This window comes from Microcaecilia unicolor, chromosome 2 (assembly GCF_901765095.1).
Source record: "Microcaecilia unicolor chromosome 2, aMicUni1.1, whole genome shotgun sequence".
NCBI lineage: Eukaryota > Metazoa > Chordata > Amphibia > Gymnophiona > Siphonopidae > Microcaecilia > Microcaecilia unicolor.
In genome coordinates this window covers 491886798-491910109 of record NC_044032.1, presented here as the reverse complement: position 1 = coordinate 491910109, position 23312 = coordinate 491886798, and the positions used below count along the sequence as shown (strand labels likewise).

Here is a 23312-nt window from a genome sequence, read left to right as displayed (position 1 = left end):
TCATCCTCCTGGAAGGAATGAACTCATCCTCCTGTAACAGAACAGAAATCCTGAAGACTGTTTTCCAACTTCTCCCAATGATGGAACATATCTACAGGAAAAACTGAACATAAACGTAACATGAATCACACAATGAACCACTGAGGGAGGGCTCATGGATTCATCTGCTATGACTAAAGGAAAGAAAATTACCAAGGTAAGAACCGAATTTTCCCTTCCTTGTCATCAAGCAGATGAATCCATTACGAGTGGGATGTATCAAAGCAATTCCTAGATAGGGTGGGAACAAGCCACACCACGCGCCAGCACTTGTGCTCCAAAATGCGCATCTCACCTGGCAGCCACATCCGGCCTGTAATGTCGGGCAAAAGAGAGCTTCGAAGCCCAGGTAGCTGCACTACATATCTCTTGAAGAGCGAGTGCTCCAGTTTCAGCCCAAGAAGAGCAAATCGCTCTTGTGGAATGTGCCTTAAAGGCTTCAGGCGGAGGCCGGCCAGATAACAGATATGCTGAAAAGATAGCTTCTTTGAGCCAATGGGCTATAGTGGCCTTAGACGCTGGAGACCCTCTGCGCGGAACTGACAAACGAACAAAAAGATGGTCAGAGGTCCTGAAGGTATTTGACATGCGCAGATATTGCAACAGAGCCCTTCGCACATCCAGAAAGTGCAACTGCCCATAGGCTTCTGGAAACTCCCCTTTAAAAAAGAAAGGCAGGAAAATAGGCTGGTTTAGATGAAACGCTGAAACCACCTTAGGCATGAAGGAAGGCACCGTACGTACCACTACTCCGGACTCTGAGAATTGCAGAAATGGGTCTCAACAGGACAGCGCCTGGAGCTCAGATACCCGTCTCGCCGATGTCACGGCCACCAAAAAGACTGTCTTTAAGGTCACATCCTTCTCTGAAGCTCGCTTCAGCGGCTCGAAGGGCGAACACTGAAGGGCCTTTAAAACTAACCCCAGGTTCCAGGCCGGACACGGGGCCCGCACGGGAGGACGGAGCCGAAGCACCCCTCTAAGAAACCATGTCACATCCGGGCAAGCAGCCAGAGAGAGCCCAATGACCTTCCCTCAAAAGCATGCTAAGGCTGCCACTTGAACACGCAGGGAATTATAGGCCAAGCCTTTTTGTAAACCATCCTGCAAAAAGTCAAGTATCAGCGAGACAGAAGCCCACATGGGTGTGATCGCTTTAGAAGCACACCAAGCCCCAAATTGGCGCCAAATCCTGGCATAAGCCACGTAAGTGGAACGTTTGCGGGCCTGTAGGAGAGTGGAAATGACTTTACTGGAATATCCCTTGTCTCTCAATTGCGCCCTCTCAATAGCCATGCCGTAAGTCCAAAGCGGCAGGCGTCCTCCATGGTCACCGGGCCCTGTGACAACAGGTAACATATTAACATAGTAGATGACGGCAGAAAAAGACCTGCATGGTCCATCCAGTCTGCCCAACAAGATAAACTCATAAGTGCTACTTTTGTGTATACCTTACCTTGATTTGTACCTGTCCTTTTCAGGGCACAGACCGTACAAGTCTGCCCAGCACTATCCCCGCCTCCCAACCACCAGTCCCGCCTCCCACTACCGGCTCTGGCACAGACCCGTATAAGTCTGCCCAGCACCATCCCTGCCTCCCGCCACCGGCTCTGCCACCCAATCTCGGCTAAGCTCCTTAGGATCCATTTCTTCTGAACAAGATTCCTTTATGTTTATCCCACGCATGTTTGAATTTCGTTACCGTTTCCACCACCTCCCGCGGGAGGGCATTCCAAGCATCCACTACTCTGTCCGTGAAAAAATACTTCCTGACATTTTTCTTGAGTCTGCCCCCCTTCAATCTCATTTCATGTCCTCTCGTTTTACCGCCTTCGCATCTCCGGAAAAGGTTCGTTTGCAGATTAATACCTTTCAAATATTTGAACGTCTGTATCATATCACCCCTGTTCCTCCTTTCCTCCAGAGTATACATGTTCAGGTCAGCAAGTCTCTCCTCATACGTCTTGTAAAGCAAATCCCATACCATTCTCGTAGCTTTTCTTTGCACCGCTTGAATTCTTTTTACATCCTTAGCAAGATACGGCCTCCAAAACTGAACACAATACTCCAGGTGGGGCCTCACCAACGATTTATACAGGGGCATCAGCACCCCCTTTCTTCTGCTGATCACACCTCTCTCTATACAGCCTAGCAATCTTCTAGCTACGGCCACCGCCTTGTCACATTGTTTCGTCGCCTTCAAATCCTCAGATACTATCACCCCAAGATCCCTCTCCCCGTCCGTACCTATCAGACTCTCCCCGCCTAACACATACGTCTCCCGTGGATTTCTATTTCCTAAGTGCACACTTTGCATTTCTTCGCATTGAATTTTAATTGCCAAACCTTAGACCATTCTTCTAGCTTCCTCAGATCCTTTTTCATGTTTTCCACTCCCTCCCGGGTGTCCACTCTGTTACAGATCTTAGTATCATCCGTAAATAGGCAAACTTTACCTTCTAACCCTTCGGCAATGTCACTCACAAATATATTGAACAGAATCGGCCCCAGCACCGATCCCTGAGACATTCCACTACTCACCTTTCCCTCCTCCAAGCGAACTCCATTTACCACCACCCTCTGTCGTCTGTCCATCAACCAGTTCCTAATCCAGTTCACCACTTCGGGACCTATCTTCAGCCCATCAAGTTTATTTAAGAGCCTCCTGTGGAGAACCGTGTCAAAAGCTTTGCTAAAATCTAAGTAGATTACGTCTATAGCACGTCGATGATTCAATTCTGCAGTTACCCAATTAATATGGTAGTTAATAATAAAAAAGCACAGTAAGGAAGTCAATTAAAAAAAAATAAAGATAATGAAAACACATAAACAGAGCACTGTATACAGTCTAACCAAATGTTAATATACAAGTGGTCTCACTCAATCTTCGATGTTGTGGAGGATTGCAAGGATATAAACCACTAAAAGATAAAACGCAAGTACCTTATGATTCAAATATATCTAAGATACTTAAAACAGCTATGCCAAGTAAAACAATCAAAAATGGCTACACCAATGACAACGACTATATACACAATATGAAAGACTACTTACTTTGAATGTTGCCAGCTAAAACACCTTGGCACAAACTGCCAGCTTTCCCACCAAGTGCAAAAACTACTACGATGTAGCGGCTCTGTAAATTTAAAAGCAAAACCGCTTGCGTCAACTAGTGATGTCAGAATAAATTATAACACTACCAGTGGTGAAAGCGCACAGAATGATGAATAAAAAAAAACTATTGAAAAGAGGCATGATAAAAAGATGGAGAAAAATTAAGAAAAAAGTAGAATAAATGCAACTGCTATATTCATATACCAGCATAAAAATAAAACCTTAAAATGAATCAAAGAGAACAATACTAGCGAAAATAAAAAGAAACAATGGTGAAAACAACGTTGAAATGACAGACTCTTGTTGCTGCTGAATAGGGAAAAAACTGCGGTGGGTGAAAACTTGAGACAGAGGTAATAAGTTTACAAGTGCCATTTAAAGTTACTATATAATAGAAAATGTAAAAATTGAACTATTAAATGAAAACAGGTATTATCACCTTACGTTGGAAATCAAAAACTAACACAAAACAAATGAAAAGCGCTTACTAAAAGAACCTGTGAACCCTTTACAATGTACCACGCATGATATGTATAAAACTTTGCAGCCATTTCTACAAAAACATTAACGTGTCTAGTTCGCGGTTAAGACCATTTGAATGAACTGAATTCAATTCAAAAATCATAAGCTGCTCTAGGCACTGCAGAGAGAGATCTAAGTCTCCACCAGTATTCAGACTAGATTCTAGTGTGCACCACATGACATAGCATGTTCTGGAACTTTTTCATATGGCTTCTTCCATTTGAGGTTTCTGTGGTAGCCAGAAATTAATGACAATATAGGATGTACATTTTGACAAGAGTGAGAAAAGGTGATAAGGAAAAAAAAATAGTACAATCCCTGCTTTGCTGGATTCCACACTAACCAGTCTCTTGGTATAAGTTCCACATTTTGTAGCTTGATTTCCCGTAGTGATTTTGGGAACTGCCGATAATTCGGATTTTATAGAGAATTGGGGGTGAGGTTGAGGAGCTCTCATCTTTCTCTGCTGCTTCCTCTATTTCCTGGTTAGTGGGAATTTTTTTTTTTTGTAAGGATTCCTGTATTAAACCTGTTAATATTTATATTCAGCAAAATAGCAACTCCAGCTTGTCCTACAGCAACTGTAACTCACTTTCAAATGACACTTGAGTCTCTGTTTCTTCTCTTACCAGTACAGTTGTTGATGTAATTTACTTGTGAGTATTTTCTTTACTTATACCTGCTTGAGCCTTCTTTATTGCAAAAAAAAAAAAAAAAAAATCCAAAGCTCTGAAGAGACTGCCGGCCCTTTTTAGCCTCTTCATGTTTTTTCTTCTCTCAATGTTTTTCAAAACCTATTTATGATAGCAGCTCATGTTGATACTGTAGGGGTAGCTTTTTGGCCCAACTTAATATTTTGGGCCCAAAATAAAATAGTACATAGACTAAATTAAGAGGCATCCAACTCAAAATCTTCACAGAACATTATAACTATTTTATTTTCCTAAAGACTAACCACAACACAGAATATTTCACACCGAAATCCAAATAAGAACTGAGCCTCGATGGCCAATGAAACAACAATTTGACATGCTGCAAAGGAATTGGTGACAGGTAAAATAAAATAATTAAATACAAACTACCCTGAAGTGCTAAAAGAAAGATGCAGTACAACCGCCTTGATTCCAAAGTAGTTAAAACCAAATCGAAAAAAAAGCAAATCATATAAAAATCCCCTGATCTCACAAAAAACTGCATGGAATACCTGGATTTCAATATGATTATTTCATTTGTCCTTGCGAAGGGCTGCTAATCCTGCAATAAAACCTTTCATTGAATTGTACTTTTCTAAGAACCATTCAGAAACAAACAATATTGTCAACTATCCAGATGTTCTGTCACTTGGTGCCCTCAAAAAGGTTGTAAAATTCTTTGTTTATTATGTTAGAGGTGCTTCAATTAGTTGGAAGCTGGGCTCAGGAAACCTTCTCCCTCCACCACCCCCAGCAAACCTGCAACAAATACATTGTACAGAATTAGTCTAAAAAAAAATTTATATATATTACCACTTACTGTGGAACAAGACATTCCACCAAAAATGAATGGAGCTCACTTTCTGGGACACCCAAATGGATGCATCGACGGTCTGTGTAGCTTACAAACTATGGGCCTATTTTACAAAGCCATGTTAGCAATTCTGGCGCAGCAAATGAGAGGAAGCCTACAGGAATTAAATGGGCTTCCTCTCATTTGCCGCATGGGAATCGCTAGTGCAGCTTTGTAAAAGAGACCCTATGTGCAGATACGGGGAAAAAAACAAAACATTAATAATACTCATATTTACCTCCTCCACAACATATCCCTTTAAAAAAAATGTAGCATTGATCAAACCCACACACACAGAATAGTTAATGGGGGAGCCACACATGCAGTGGTCTAAGCCTTAGTCCCTTTATGAAGTAAGCATTTAAAATTAAAAAAAAACACACACACACTAAGCTATGCAAATGTTGCCCAAATGTGTACTACAGTAATAGTGTGTCAACATTTTGAAAGATTCAACGGCAAAGTCCTCCTAAATTTTAACCACCTATATTGACATACTCACTACCAAATCTGATTTTCACAATACCCACTACAAACTGTGCAGAAGATTTGCACACACTGGGGTCTAATACTGATGAAAACATATCTAATGCACATTCACTATGGATAACCAGCCTTTTTAGGTGAAGCTCCAACAGACACTGGGAAACCCTGGTGCACTGCAGCAGCACTAACAAGGCAAGAGACTTATGCTTCAGCATACAGTTATATGGATTATTTATTGCTGTCCTGAGTCTGTAAGTCACAAGGTTTTCAGTGGATTTCAGTAACAGCCACTGTTTCATTTCTATTACACAGGTTATATTACAGAAGCAATTAGAGTAAAAATAAAAATCACCATAGAGAAAACAGAGAAGGAAGAAAAGGGGGAAAAAAACTCTTTGATTAAAAAAAAAGTTCATCTGCAGAGGTAACCAAAGTACTAGCAGAAGACCACAATGCTAGTTCAAAATTGAACTGCTCTTAAAATGTTCAATAAACTGCTTACAGTTTTATTATATAAAAGGAATCTAAGAATACTTAGGGGTCAGTATTTAACTGGGTAGGAGAGGCTTGTGCAGGCCTATCTGCTGATATTCAGCAGCACTTAACTGATTAATGCTGCTGAATATCAGTGCTAACTGCTAAAGTCAGCATTTCTGTGGATGGGACAGTCAGAACTTAGGCAATTAAGTGCTGATATTCAATACTTAACCTCCTAAACTAACCTGACAAATTGGACAGCATAAAACTCAGTCCTATCTTTATCTGGTTTCACTTAAGCCAGAAGTTCCCAAACTCGCCAGGGGTGCTGTGGCATATTTTAGCCACCATCCAAGCCACTACTGTGCTTCTCCAGATGAGCAGCAGTAGCAGCAAAACAAGCTGTAGCCACCTCAGGCAGGATTCTCCATACATGCAGCTGATGGCCCTGCTCCCTTGGATGTCACTTCCTGTTCCGGGGCACAGCCAGCAGCAGCGTGAATGAAAAGTTCTGCCTTGTGGTGACTGTAGCTTACTTTGCCGCTCCTGGTCTAGAGAAGCAGCAGGAATGGGTGTGTGTGGGGAAACAGCGAGAGGGCTTAGGCTGGATGGAAAGAGAGAGAGAGAGGACGGGCGGAGGCTGGGTGAAAGTGGGGAGAGACGGAGGACAGAGGCAGAATGGAAAGGGGGAAGAGAAGGAAGGCACATGTGGGAATGCAGGAGTCGGTGGCTAAAGTATGTCACTGATTTGCTCACTGTGTAAGCAGCATGGAGCTCAGGCCACAAGCAAATGACCTCTTTAGCTGGCAGGGCTTGTGCATCCACAACAGCAACGGTGGGACTTGACACTGTTGGGATGGGGGAGACTGAGACGAAATGTGTAGCCTAGGGGCTCTGTAACCCAGTGGTAGTTCCTTGGTCAGCTGCCACCCGGGTGGATCGCCGCTGCATGCACCCCCCCCCCCAGGTGAAGCGTCATCCATCCCCCCTGGGTGCAGCACAACACCCCCGGCACATCACCTCCAAGCCCCCCCCCCCCCCCCCCGGGTACATTCTTTTTACCTGCTGGGATCAGCCACGTGGCTGTCGGCTCTGCTGGTTCCCTGCTCCCTCTGCCGCAGATCAGGAAGTAACAGCAAAGGGAGCAGGGAACCAGCGAAGCCAACAGCCGCACAGCTGCTCCCAGCACCCCTCCTGCAGCGTGCACCAGGGGGACCTGCCCTCCACTGCTGTGACCAAATAAAGTTTGGAAACCACTAACTTAAGCGGTTAAGTGCTGAATTTCATACTGGCCACACAAACCCAGATATTCAATGCCAGTGCCCAGACACGGCCTAGCACTGAATATCTTAGCATAGTATCAGTGGCAGCCATAAAAAAACACTGATTGCCACCAGCTAAATATTTACCCCTTAATGTTTGTAACAACAACATGTAAAAAGATTTGAAGCCAGCAATGTGGCATACTAATTAAGGAGATTCATTATGCTTCACCACCAACTTCCCTGAGCTAGAACTGGGCCTGTACTCAATAATAAACATCTCATACTAAACCTTCTACAACACTGTGTGTATTGCAAGCACTATGTACATAAAATACCATTATTCTGGTGTAATAAAAAAAATCCATCTTCAAACCGAGCAAGAAAATGCAGGGGGAAAGGGGTGAGGGATAGCCAAATAGGATAACGCCCCATCTTGGTCTGTCCCATAGGAAGAAGAGATGATCCAGAGACTGGTGACAGCCACACGCTCATTCATGCTCGCCCAAATCAACTCTGTTCACCCCTCTGGGCAGAGGAGTGTCAAAACAGACGTATGTCAAGGCAAGAAGGTCTGATATTTTTACTCAAAATACTGGCTTGATCATTTGAAAACACTTAAAACTAAGTGACTATCACCAGTACGACGTTCACTGTACTTGGACTTGCACGGAAGAATAGATCAGGAAAGCTTCATGCTTCCATAAATTTCTGAAAGTGAACCAACTAAGCAGATTAACCGCAAAACAACTGAGGAAGGCATGCTCGTAGCTAAAATAAATCACTCTCGTTAACTGAAAGGCCAGCTTAAAGATGACAGAGAATGATGCTCTGCTAATTTCTGATCGAGGGGCTCCTGCCTGTTTTGCACCAATACGCGAGACGCACTTAGATTTCTTAAGATAAGGGTTTCCAGGGAGCTCCCGCTTCCAGAGAAGAAGGGTAGCCTACCCGTGGGGCAGACAGTAAACGAAGGAGAGAAAGTTACTAAGTTGGTGGCAGGAAGGAAATGGGGAGGGAAGAATAAATGAGCCCGAGAGAGTCGGGCCCATCATCTGCACTCACTGCTTCTGCATCGGTTCTTCGGGAACCACAACCGCCGCCACAGCCGCCACCGGCCCCTGCTGCTGCTGGAAAGACTTGAGCGACTCGAAGGCCTTCATCAGCTTCTCCATCGTGGCCATGTCCGGGGATCTGTCCGCCCCCTTCAAAACACCACAGCGCCAGAGAAAACGAAAGCAATGATGAGAAAGGAGGGGGGGAGCGACCCCTCAGCAGCCGGACTCAGCGCTCAACACCATCTTCCAACCGTCCCGTCCCATCATACCCTCCAACTCCGTCCGCAGCAAAAGGAAGCAGTGCACCACCACCACTGACTGACAGAAACGACAGCACAACCGAACTTGGGCGGAGCGAAGGGAGCGCACTGCCGGCCCAGCCGACCAATCCCACCGCAGGCCCTCCGGGGGCGGAGAAACCTTCAGTGAAAGAAGAAAGCTCAAGTTTAGTTGTGGCGGAGAGAAACTCTCACCACGACGAGCGCGCGAGTGAGGGCAAAGTATGGTACTGCAGCGGAGTGGTCGGCGCGCGCCGCCTGGTCTGAAAATGACGTCATTTGCTTGGCCCGGTAGCTTTGAAAAACTGGACGGGGCGGGGGAAGAGTAAAGTAAGTGCAGCTCGCTGAGCGAGACTTGTTGGCGTCTATTGGAGGAGAAGAGTAGTAAAATCATTTAGGATTTCTATATTGTTTTTCAGTTAGTGCCGACTTAGCACTTGTGTTCATTTGCATTAAATTATATTTGCCTAATCTTAAGGCTTTTGCGTTCCAGCATTGAGGTCATTCATGTCAGGGTGGTGCTGTGTTCAAAGAAACAAATCTTACTTTGTTGGGTTATTTTTATGAGGCTTTTTGTGTTTTTAAGATCCTGCTCATCGCCCGTCCCTCATCTAACTGGATAGAATGACAAATTCTATCCGAGCCCTTGATTTATAATTGTTGTGTTACTCAGAGGGAAACAGACCGACCTGATAACTGAGGCTAAAGTACAGAGATGCCAATAGGGGGTCCCCACACACACCTATGAGCTAAGTTGATCTTCTTACCCTACAATTTTCAAGATCTGAAATAATGAAAATTACGGGGCCAAGCTCTATTTCAGGTAAGGTGCCCTGGAATTGGAGGATCAGCCTCATAAAAAAAAAAGAACCTCGTTCTTCTCTTTCAACGAAAGAAGAGGGGATATTTTTAAATTAGTTTGTTATTGCAAGTGAATTTAATGCAGAAAATTTTTTTACACTTTGTTAGATATAGAGATCTGCATAAGATGGTATAGTAATAAAGGTCAAAAATTGTAAAACTTAAATATGTGCACAATATTTTAAATAACAGATTGTGAAGTCTGTTTATCAAAAATAATCAATATACTTTCAATCTCTACAAGCTGGATAATTACATAGAAAGTTTCAGACATAGGGTGAAATCCCAACTTTCCAACAAACAAAAGAGAATCCTGTACAATCTTACCCTACCAGAAAGAGCGGCCATAAGAACCCTACAAACTAACGAACGCATTATCATCAAACCCACAGACAAAGGAGGCGCAGTGGTAATTATGGACATACATAAATACATTGAAGAGGGGCACAGACAGCTCTCAGACAATAAATACTACAGGAAACTAACTGAGGACCCCACACAAGATTACACAAAACAGCTGAAAGACCTTATCAAAACATTTCCTACACAAGCACAACCTCACCTGAAGAAACATACCAAACCAGCCTTCTTTGGGCACATTCTACATGCTACCCAAGATCCACAAACCGGGAAACCCTGGCAGACCAATCATATCAGGTATTGGCACATTCACGGAAGAAATATCTGGATTCATAGAGGGAATTCTGAAACCTCTCGTACACAAAACTAACAGCTTCATATAGGACACCACAGACTTTCTGAATAAATTGAAAATATCAAGCAACTACCACCTAACACCCTTCTGGTCACGATGGATGTAGAATCACTATACAGCAACATTCCACATGCGGATGGCATAGCAGCATGTGGAAGACTCCTAAAAAAATCCACACTGGACCATCAATACTCACCAGAAACTATTACAAAATTAATCAAATTCATTTTAACTCACAACTACTTCCGCTTTAACAATGATATCTATCTACAAATAATGGGCACTGCGATGGGCACCAGGACAGCACCCCAATATGCCAACCTTTTTATGGCTGAGCTGGAAGAGACATTTCTGAATACACACCAGACCAAACCTCTAAAATACTACCGGTACATCAATGACATTTTTATGATTTGGACGGAGGGTGAAGAAACTCTGAAACAATTTTATTCTGCCTTCAATACATACCATCCTATAATCAGATTCAAAATTGACTACTCCCCAGAAAAAGTCAATTTTTTGGACACCACGGTCTCAATCAGTGATGGCTGTATACAAACATCTATATACAAGAAACCCACAGACAGATGCAGCTACCTCCACAACTCCAGCTTCCATCCTTCACATACAAAAAGATCCATCATTTACAGCCAAGCCACAAGATACCACAGTATCTGCTCTGACCCAGGGGACAGAGACAGACACCTTAAAAGCCTGACTGCATCCTTCAAACAGAAAGGCTACAACCCCAAAATAATCTCCAAGAATATTGCCTCCTCCCTCAAAACACCCAGGGAGAATCTGCTACAGTACAAGGAGAAAAAATCCACAGACAGAATCCCCCTTGTAGCTGGAAAAACTGAGGAAAATCATAAGAGATCTACAACCTATACTCCAGGAGGATGAATTACTGAAAGAGTTATTCCCATCCCCACCAGTACTGGCCTTCCGACAGCCACCCAACTTAAAACACAAGCTAATCAGAAGTAAACTTCCATCACAGACTGAAAAGGAACAGAAGGGCACACTTCCCTGTAATTTATCCAGTTGCAAACTATGCCAAAATATTTCACAGGACCCCACAGTCATCCACAAAGGAAAGATATTCAACATAAAGGAATTTTTCACTTGCTCATCTTCCAATGTGGTATATATCATTCAGTGTAAAAAATGTAACGAAGGATGCTATATTGGAGAAACAGGCCAGATGCTTAAGACAAGATTCAATTTACATAGACATCATATGAACAATACTGGTGCCAGTAGGGCTCCCACCCCTGTTGGTCAGCATTTTACAGGACCAGGACACTGTACCAGTGACTTCACCATACAAGAACGTAAGACCTTTGAAGTCAGAATGATTGAATATTTTAACACCCAACAGAAAGGACTTAACAAGGATCTGGGGTTCCTAGCCCATTATAAACCATAAAGCTGTATTTCTCTGTTGATCACCCCACTCCTCACCTATCCACACCCATCCTGTTAGAATATCAATGATATGCTTTGATGTCCCCATGCATACCTCCTACCCACCCCCATCGTCCCACCCTGTCAGACTGTCATAGTAATGCTTGAATGTTTTCACTTCTATACACTGTCAGCTAGCACATTTGCTTATTTCCGATCTGACGAAGAAGGGCAACCTTCGAAAGCTAATCAAGAAATGTATTAAGTTATGTCCAATAAAAAAGGTATCATCTTATTTTCTTTTCCATGTTTTATTTTGTTTGATTTCTATTGATAACCTTAAGAGTGGACTAACACAGCTACCACACTCCTCTACTTAATCTCTACACAGAAATTTTTAAGGTAAGAGGAAAAAAACTCAGATTTATGCAGGTTTATTATAACTCTTCACCTGTCTGCTTCTATCATTTGCTCAAAAAACCTGCATATTTTTAATTATTTTCTTATATATAAAATGTATACATAGACTTAGGGGGTCTTTAGACAATGATGCTATCCCTTATGGGAAGATTAGCTTATACAAAATGGCTGTACGTCTTACATCTCCTCCTTCTATATCTTTCCAAGCAGGATATTAGGCTTCTGTCCCACTTACTTTCGCATTTTTGTTGGCAGGGAAAGAAGCCTACATTGAAGCCTCAGTATCTGTATGGTAGGTGGTCACATGGAGGCTGGGACTTCCAGACTTGAGACAATATAATAAGTTGTGCCTGTTGTGACGCTTCAACAATTGGCTTCTCAGCTCTGATGACTATACGCCACTTTCTTATGAGCAGGACTTTTTGGCTCCCTGGAGTCCTATTTTCTTATTACAAGCGTCAAAGAAATCTTTACCAGAGTATCTGAAGAGGAGTATGATCCTCAGCCCCTTACGCTTGGTTTGGTGGGATGTTGCAGGACTCTGGCATCAGGATCCTATTTGTTCAGACCTTCTCCCAATGCAAAGCAATTTTGATTTTCCCCCGGGTATAGGCTCTGCAGTTTATGCCCATTGGAAGAAGGGTGGCGTCACTTGTTTAACACACATGTTAGCGGAGAGATATACTTTAATGGGTTTTCCTGATTTACTCAAGAGCACCTTTTGTTAGAGCCACATATTTTTGTTTATCAGCAATTAAAGCATTATATCATAAGTACGTAAGTATTGCCATACTGGGACAGACCAAAGGTCCATCAAACCCAGCACCCTGTTTCCAACAGTGGCCAATTCAGGTCACAAATACCTGGCAATCCCAAAAAAAAGTACAAAGCAAAACCATCTAAACCTTTTTTTAAACCCCGCTAAGCTAACCGTGTTTACCACATTCTCTGGCAAAGAATTCCAGAATTTAATTACACGCTGAGTGAAGAAAAACTTTCTCCGGTTCATATTAAATTTACTACTTTGTAGCTTCATTGCATGCCCCCCAGCCCTAGTATTTTGGAAAGAGTAAACAGACGCTTCACACCTACCTGTTCCATTCCACTCATTATTTTATAGACGCTTCAGCCTTGCCTCATAGGGAAGTTGTCCCATCCCCTTTATCATTTTCATCGCCCTTCTCTGCACCTTTTCTAATTCCACTATATCTTTTTTGAGATGCAGTGACCAGAATTGAACACAATATTCAAGGTGCGGTTGCACCATGAAGCGATATAAAGGTATTTTCCATAGCGTCAGCAGCAGATGAATACAGGAACCAGTGGGTTTTATCTGTCTACCAGCAGGTGGAGATAGAGAACTAAGTTGAAAGGAGGCATACTAGCCGGCCAGCCCCTCATCGAGCGCCTCTCCACATGACCAAATTTAGTCACTGCCATTACGCCATGTTTTACTTGGCATAAATCCCGATGCCTAAGGGCCCCTTTTACAAAGTGGCGGTAAGCCCAATGTGAGCTTACCGCTCACTAAAAAGGAAGTACCACCAGGCTACCACAGCAGCCCAGCAGTATTTCCCACCCCTAGCACTCCGTCATATCAAGCGCATTTATTTTTGTAGTGCCAGTGTGTACCTGGTGATAATCGGGTGGGTGGCGATAAGGGCTCCCCCTTCCCCTCACGAAATGGCCACGCGGCAAGTGCTTTACTTGCCGAATGGCCATTTCCTGCAGAAAAACAAGACCTACCTTTTATCTGCTGCAGTAAAAGTGGGCCTCGGCACAGGCCCCCTTTTGCTGCAGCTTGCTAAAAAGGGCCCTCAATTAGGTGCAGAATGGGTGTATTCTATAACAACGTGCATAGATTTTAGAAACTCCCATGGCCATGCCCCCTTTTCAACTATGTGACTTAGAATGTACGAGCACCACGTTCTGCATGTAAATCTTAATGCCAGTTATTGCTGATAATTACTTGTTAACATCCAGTTGACAGTTCTGATTAACTAGTTATCCAATTAAGTTACCCACATTGTTGTTGAATACACTTCAATTTTCGCACAGAAATTAAGATGCGATATATAGAATCCGGCAGATAATTTGCATGCTATTAGTGTTGAGCATTGAGAAGTTTTTTTTTCTGCGCTGGTCCTGTGATGTTTCCCAGTGCTGTTCCCTCCATTGCTAGAGTTCTGAACATTGGCCCATCCGAGAGGTGGAAATTAAGTAACCATGCTGAGTACTTTTCGAAGAGGCAGAAGCAATATTCCCTCTAAGGACTGAGTTGACATGAGTGAAAATTTTCCGTTACATTACCTTATGAGCACTTCTTATGGATACATACACAGACATGCACACACACGTACATACATAAACACTCGCAAGGAGGTTGGAAAGAATTCTATGAGCCATATTGCATGCTTTCCCTACTTGTTCACCTGTAGTTTATAGCTACTCTGCATAAGTAACCATGAACTAAAACTAAACGTAAAAAATCTTGTTTTGGGCAGCATTCACTCTTCACGTCCATTTATTTAACTGATCTATGTTTAGTCATTTGATTATTTATGAGTGATTATCAGTTTTCTATACTATAGACCCCATATAACAATGATATTGGTGTCCAAGATATTTGACTGCATTATATAGGGCCAAAGAATAATAAGTACTAGCAAAAAGAAATAAAGGAGTCCACCCCGTTGTAAGTGATCCCATGTTATATCGAGCCGCGTTATATAGAGTGTACAGTGTATTTTTTAATCGATAATGCAATTTACGACTTCACACATTAACATCAAATCTAAGCTAAAAGCCCACCTTTTTGATGCTTCTTTTAACTCCTAACCCTTATTCACTTTTTCAGAACCCTTATTTTATCATCCTCACTTTTAATATTCCTTTATCTCTTATTTGTCCTGTTTGTCCTAATTAGATTGTAAGCTCTGTCAAGCAGGGACTGTCTTTTCATGTTCAAGTGTACAGCACTGCATACATCTAGTAGCGCTATAGAAATGATAAGTAGTAGAAGTAGTAACATCGCTATAGTTAAGTATGCATTTTGCCATCCCTTGTCACTGTTTCTGGCTTTGCACATCAACACCTCATTAATATCTTTGACATTAGTATTTTGTGTCATTATTTATTAATTCACACTCTTATTTTTTCACTCAATGACTGGTTAAGCTCTGGAACTCTTTGCCTGAGGATGTAGAGACAGTGGTTAGCATAGCTGGGTTTCAAAAAGGTTTGGACAAGTTCCTGGAGGAAAAGTCCATAGTCTGTTATTGAGACAGACATTTTGCTACTATTTGGGTTTCTGCCAGGTACTGACCTGGATTGTTGGAAACAGGATACTGTACTAGGTGGAAGTCACAAAACGCCTAGCCACTCACCTGGGGTTACCCCGCAGCCACTTAGAGGGTCTGTCCCCAGCACAGCTCAAGTCCGCCTTCACCTGCCACTTGTGCTCTACACTAGCATCCTCCTCCCACCGACTGGATCACAGCTGCCTCTGAGCGAGTCTTCCGCTCTCAAATTATCCCCAGTGATTTCTAAGTTCCTGGAGCCACACTCTCAGTGGTACCGCAGTTCCCAGAAAGCAGGCTGCTTTATCAGTCCAGACAGGCAGAACAAACAAACAAATGTGTTTATTCTCAGAACTTGGAACAGTGGGGGAAAAAAAGTGCAAACAGTAACAAAGTAATTGAAAATGGATCAATTAGTTCTATCTAAACATGTGTATAGTTCCTAGAAAGTACCTAGGGAGATCAACACATATATACTGTTCACCAGTTATCAAATATAACTGTTTCTTGTAAGCGATCCCTTCAGATGTCAGCCTGTGACTTTGGTTCTCTGGGTTCCTTTCTTTTGGTTCAAAGTTCACTTCTTAGGGGCAGGAGGGTTTGTAGCACAATAATACAACATGTAAGTGTGGCATGGCAAAGGGTATTTTATCCAGATGTCAGCTTACAGCACTTATGGTAGAAAGATAATACAGCTAGCTGTGCTTTGGTGTGTCTCAGGGTGTGTGTGAGTGTGTGAGTGAGAATGTATGCTTCTCTTTCTGGGGTTTTAAATACTGAACTCTTTTCCCACACACCGGGCTCTGATGTAATTTGGTTTGCTTTAATCCTATGTTTCCTGATTCACCAAGGAAGTGTGAATTCCTGTGAACTAGCACAGTGGTATATTTCTATTGTTTTCCTGTGCAGATTCTGGCCTGTTTTAGTGCTCTGAAGCAAAGGTGTTTGGAGATAGGGTTACCATATATCCGGTTTTACCTGGACATGTCCTCTTTTTGAGGACATGGCTGGGCAACCGGGTGGGTTTTGCCAGCCTGCCCGTTTGTCCAGATTTCCAGACAAACAGGCGGGCTGGCGGGCCCAGTGGTGTTCTATCCTCCACTCCCCTTACTTTACTGCCCTGGTGGTCTAGTGACCTCTTTGGGGCAGGAAAGAGCCCCCTCTTTCCTGCCCGGAGCGCCTGCATACTACTTCCTTGCTAACGTTCCCGGCACCGATTCAAAATGACCACCGAGAGTTGAAGTCTCAGCGGCCATTTTAGATCGGCGCCGGGACCGGAGTCAGCAAGGAGCAGTATAGAGGCACTCCGGCCAGGAAAGAGGGGGCTCTTTCCTGCCCCGAAGAGGTCACTAGACCACCAGGGCAGTATAGTAAGGTAAGGGGAGGATAGGACACCCTTAGGGGTGTGCGATGGGGGTTGTGAAAGGGGCGGGGTATGTGAAAGGGGACTGGGGGACGGGGCATGGGTGGGGGTGTCAAGGGGCGGGGCATGTGTCCTCTTTTTTTGGGGGGGAGCAAATATGGTAACCCTATTTGAAGACATCCTGTCTTTCACTGACATTCCCAGGGGATCAGATTATGAGGGGAGGAGCTGCTCTCCCAGAGGTCTTAGGCTGATACAAAGTAGGCCCTGAAGCCTCTGTTAGGCTAACTCTTAGGGCCTTGCACAGCCTAAGGTAATGCAGACATACACATTTTTTTTTAACATGGGGAAAGATGGAAGCAAACCTGGGGAACCTGATACAACATTCACATCTGCCCCTGCTCTATACAGAACAGTGACCAGCTTGCCATATTTTTATGCCTCACATATCTCCAATAGTACTTCTGCATTTACCAGGATTAAATATTCTTCCCCAATGTGCTAAGGTCACAATTTACTGTTCTATAATGGGTGAACTAAGAGCAAAAGGTACCTACAATTACATTGGATAATTTAGAAGATGCCTCATTAATAATAAGCAAAACAGGGTCATGGTATGGTACCAGAGATGTCTTCCAACTAAAAGTTATCTTAAGAAAAAATATATGCATACTTTGGAGAGAGAGAGAGAGACCATCAGGCTAATTTTCGAAAGAGAAGGGCCCCCATCTTTGGACACAAATCGAAGGTGTCCTTCTCACAGGGTCGCCCAAATCGGCATAATCGAAAGCCGATTTTGGGTGTCCTCAACTGCTTTCTGTCGCAGGGATGACCAAAGTTCACGGGGGCGTGTCAGAAGCATAGCGAAGACGGGACTGGGGCATGCTTAACACATGGGTCTCGGCCGATAATGGAAAAAAGAAGGGCGTCCCTGACGAACACTTGGACGACTTTACTTGGTCCTTTTTGTTCCCTTACGACCAAGCCACAAAATTGTGCCCTAAATGACCAGATGATCACCGTAGGGAATCGGGGATGACCTCCCCTTACTCCCCCACTAGTCACTAACCCCCTCCCACCCTAAAAAAAAATATATTTTTTCCAGCCTCTATGCCAGCCTCAAATATCATACCCAGCTCCATGACAGCAGTATGCAGGTCCCTGGAGCAGTTTTAGTGGGTACTGCAGAGCACTTCAGGCAGGCGGACCCAGGCCCATCTCCCCCTACCTGATACACTTGTAATGGTAAATGTGAGCCCTCCAAAACCCACCACAAACCCACTGTACCCACATCTAGGTGCCCCCCTTCATCCCTAAGGGCTATGGTAGTGGTGTACAGTTATGGGGAGTGGGTTTTTGGGGGGCTCAGCACACAAGGCAAGGGAGCTATGCACCTGGGAGCTTTTTCTGAAGTCCACTGCAGTGCCCCCTAGGGTGCCCGGTTGGTGTTCTGGCATGTCAGGGGAACCAGTGCACTACGAATGCTGGCTCCTCCCATGACCAAATGGCTTGGATTTGGTCGTTTCTGAGATGGACGTCCTCGGTTTCCATTATCGCCGAAAACTGGAGACGACCATTTCTAAGGTCGACCTAAATGTTGAGATTTGGGCAGCCCCCACCGTATTATCGAAACGAAAGATGGACGCCCATCTTGTTTCGATAATACGGGTTTCCCCGCCCATTCGCGGGGACGTCCTGCGAGGACATCCTCAGGAAAACTTGGGTGCCCCGTTCTATTATGCCCCTCCATATATCCTGTACTGAGTGTAGCAACAGGTTACAATATTCATGTATTTAAAGTGGTAAAAGGTTGATCAAAAAGAGACCATAATCATGTATTTAATGTGCTTAATAGGGCATTCAGAAGAAATACATTTTTATGTTCTGCACACAGCTAATATGTCATTCAGGAGAGAGACCATCTGTGCGTACTGATTGTATCTGCTAGGTCATATAAAGAGAGACATGGCATTAAATAACAATTTGTACAATTTAACAAATATAAAGCTTGGGTTTTTTAATAGCAACTTATAAGATAACCTGTAGCTGATCTATAATTAGAGTGCACAAACCATAGCTTAAATAATTGTGGTGATTTCCTGCCAATGAGAATATGTTTTGGAAGAGGGCATGGCACAATTTGGACTAATAAAAGAGCCAGAGTGGGAAGATCTAGGAATGTCTGTTCTGTTACAGTTCCCTGGACATCCCATAAGATAAAGCAAATAGACCAAACTGAGACCAACAAACAAAACACAAAGTTCCAGTAGGCCTTATATATCTCAGATTGGTCTGCTCAGGATTCAAGACTGGGCTTAACCTGCAAATAAACACATTACTATATTTTAAAAGAAAAAAATACATGATATCCAACCGGATTACCAATACAGTTCACAGAGCTAGAAGTACTTCTTATGTGCACAAATAAGCAAACAGATTATACATGGCATAATGCATTTCTCTTTACTTGCTCATTGGAGAGTCTTTATCTCTGCAGCTGTTAAAGATGCTGTTTGGAGTGTGTAAAACAAACATTAGAAATTCTCTGGGATAGCCATGTATAGATCAAACCCTGTCTCCATAAGAATCCTACTTTTGTAGCTAGAATTCTGGAAGAGAAAGAGAAAAACAAAACAACTCAATCTCATTAATTTACAGGATCACAGGGCTCCACTGTTCTCTCTATGTTATTCACAGGATACTCCTTCATTCCCAAGTTCCTTCACACATTCTTATAAACTGGAATACCAGCAGGGTGCGGACCTTCAGCTTAGTTTTAATCTACAAAAATAAGCACATCTTGTTAATTAAATCAAAGTACAATTGTGTCTCAGCTCATAAAGAGTTTATTTTTCTGCTATGGGTAGAAATTTGTTTTATACTCGAGTGAGAGTTATTAAGAAGAGACTTTTTAAATTAAATTTCATCATCAGGGTTCACCAGTGCAATTCTTTTCCATATTTCTGTCCAACCAACACTGCAATCTGTAGATTGGGCACTGCTATGTAGTTTGGTCCAGGGTTAATTGTGCATAAGTTCATGGCTGGACCCTGTGAGCCCTAGGAATGATTGGCGTGATTTCTGATCTGTGGGAATTTGTCGTTTTTGTATCAGCTCTACTCTCTCAGAAGCTACAGACTTACCATCATGGTCAATGGTGATCCCTAGAAAAGAAAGTTCTGATTTACACAACTGAGCTTTGGCTGGATTCACTTTAAGACCAGCCTTTAACTCACTCTTACATGAGCCCAGTGTGCAAATTCATTCTCAGCCTGAATAAAACTGGATTATATTGGGTATTGTTTATGTGAAGGAGGATCCTCTCCTTCCCACAGGATTTCAATGAGTATCCTGGCACCCTCTAATTCATCTTCTTTCCAGTCGAGAAAGTACCTGGGGAGATCAGGACATATATAGCTGTTCAGCATTCTTACAGGGATTTAGCAAAGATCTCTCTCTCTCTCTCTCTCTCTCTCTCTCTCTCTCTCTCTCTCTCTCTCTCTCTTCTCCCAGGCTGAAACTGAAGCCAGCATCTGCTGGGTAATTTCAAACTCCAAGCCAATCAGAGCCCAGAACAGTCAAGTTTCAACTAAAAACTGGTTACATCACTACAGGTACTTCCTGTTATCTGTGTGCCCTGCCAACTAAAAGAAAGATGTCAATCTTCTGTAGCAGCTTTAAACATAAACATGCACCATCTGCTGGCCAAACTAGAAAAATACTGTTTAGAATTAATTTAGGCAGGAAAATATCCAATACATTTTACAGGCTTAAAACACACTGTTTCTTCACAGTGGATCATTGGTCTGACCCAGTATGGTTATTCTTATGTTTGTATATTGATAAATTATATAATTATTGGGGTTTTTTTGTTTGTTTATTTGTTCCTTGAATAGACCCCTGATGCAGGCACATAGAGGGAGATTCTATATATGGCGCCTAAAACATCAACACTGATTATAGAATACGCTTAGTTGATATTTCAGCATCTAAATCTATGCACATCCACTTACACCAATGAAAACATGGTGTAAATCCTGGTGCTTAGATTTAGGTGCACTGGGCTGTATTCTATAACTAAGCACGGAAATTTTGAAACACCCATTTCCCCACCTATAACCACACCCCTTTTTGCCTGTGCACATCTTTATAGAATACGCTTTGCAAGTTGTGTGCCTAAATTATAATCAGTGCGAATTAGTGCTCATTATTGCTTCTTAAGTGCTGTTATCAGCACACATTAACTTGTTAAGCTTGTTAAGTTGCACGCATTGTTATAGTATCTGCGCCAATTTCAGCGCAGTTCTTTAGGCGTGCTATTTAGAATCCAAGGGATAGTACGCTGAAACACAGCCTGTGTCGGGTTTCTCTAATAAAGACTCTTGACTTGTCCCATGCTTGAAGGCCCTTGGTGCTATTTTTGTCTCCTGTCTTGGTTGTACTTTGACACTCTCTGTCGCTATTTCTGAAACACCTTCAGTCTATCCAGAACACAGCAATCTGCGTTTATTCTCGTGGAAAGACATTTGATTGTGTGACTCCTCATCTAATTCAACATCACTGGCTTCCTATTCAATTTAGAATCCAGTTCAAGATTTAATTCTGATTTCATTCAATTCCTTTGATATTAAACATATTAAGACCTCTGCGTACCATCCCCAATCCAGTGGTCTGGTGGAGAGGTTTAATAAGACCCTCAAAGCAATGCTAAGATGGGGGTTGGATGGGAAGTATGAACAGTGGGATCAGTTATCCATCATTTTGTATGCTTGTAGGGAGAATGTCCAGGCATCCTTAAGGGTTTCACCTTTTTGAACTAATGTATGGGCATCAACCCTGAGGTGTACGAGACATTCTCAAGGTGCGTTGGGTGGAAACCCGAAGGAGACCTTCAGACAGTGAGTGGTGTCTTACTTGAAGGACTTTAGAGGTAGACTAGATAGGGTGTCCAAAATGGGAAAATCTAAAGAGAAGTCAGGAAAGGCAGAAAAGATATTATGATTCTAAGACCTAGGCCAGGATTTTCCAGGAAGGTGATAAAGTTCTGGTGTTAATTCCTAGTTCGTCTCATAAGTTTACAGGTAGGTGGAAGGGCCCTATGATTGTTAAGGCTGGGACCCTATACTTATGAATTGCTAAATAATAGGGGAAAGAGACAACATTTTCATGTCAATTTGATAAAGCCCTGGCAGGAAAGGCAAGCTGTTATAGCTTCTTTAAAAGAAGAAGGGGCAGAGGATTTGAGACCCCAGGTTTCAGATTTCTATGAAAAAAAGAAACTCAGTGTCAAGGATCTTATCCCTAAGCAGAGAGCTGAGCTGATGGCCATGTTAGCAACTTTTGAAGATGTGTTCTCACTTCCAGTCCAGGGGAAACTATCTTATTACCCATAATATACACACTGAGACAAGTAGGATAGTAAGACAGACCCTATAGACTACCTGAATCAAAAAAACATTGGTGATAAAGCAAGATGAAGAAATTAAGCAATTTGGGATTATAGAGGAATCTTGCAGTCCCTGGTCCAGCCCCATAGTGTTGGTTCCTAAACCAGACGGTACCCGGAGGTTCTGTATTTGCCCAGAATAGAAGAACTGCTAGATAAGTTAGGGCAAGCCCAGTATCTGACCACATTAGATCTTATTAAAGGGTACTGGCAAATATCCCTTGAGGAGAAGGCTCGTTCTTAAACAGCCTTCAGTACACCTCTGGGTCTGTTCCAGTTCCGCCGTATGTCTTTTGGCTTAAATGGAGCTGCAGCTAGCTGTCCATTGGCTTCTGGACCAGGTACTTAGATATCATCAAGATTATGCCACTGCCTGTATGGATGATGTAGTAATTTTCAGTTCTGATTGGGAATCCCACTTTCCCCGAGTTAAGGCAGTTCTAGAGGCCCTAAGGAAGGCAGGGCTAACCTAAAACCCTAAAAAGTGTACTTTTGTCCAAAGAGAGGTTAAGTACCTAGGGTATTTAGTGGGACAAGGGAAAATTAAACCTTTACTTGACAAGGTAAAGAGCATTAGGGAATTTCCTCAACTGTGACCAAAGAAACAATCAAGCTTTTTAGGGCTAGTCGCCTACTATAAGCGGTTTATACCTCAGTTTGCAAGCAAATCTAGTCCTTTAACAGACATGCTAGAAAACATGCCCTAACCAATTAAAATGGACAGACTATGAGGTTGGTGCTTTTAAAACCCTCCAAGATAGTCTATATCAGAAACCTGTCTTAAGGGGGGTGAATTAAAAAAAAACTTATATCTTGCAAACAGACACCTCAGACAGGGGATTGGGGGCAGTCCTGTCCCAGCAGTATCAGAGGGAAGAACACCCTATTCTTTACCTCAGTAGGAAATTACTGCCCCATGAGAAGAATTATGCCACGATAGAGAAGGAGTGCCTTGCTATACAATGGGCAGTAGAGGCATTCCTGTATTATCTGGTAGGGCAGGAGTTTACTTTAGTC

At 42.9% G+C, this 23312-nt stretch overlaps 1 protein-coding gene across 1 annotated transcript in view; it reads right to left on the bottom strand.

Annotated features, from left to right (window-relative positions):
• Positions 1-8781, bottom strand: part of HTT (huntingtin) — a 990576-nt gene extending 981795 nt beyond the window's left edge. Inside the window, exon 1 of the mRNA XM_030191138.1 lies at positions 8511-8781. Within this exon, the coding sequence (XP_030046998.1) occupies positions 8511-8629 (119 nt within the window). The 5' untranslated portion in view covers positions 8630-8781. The remainder of the gene's footprint in view (positions 1-8510) is intronic.
• Positions 8782-23312: the final 14531 nt, after the last annotated feature.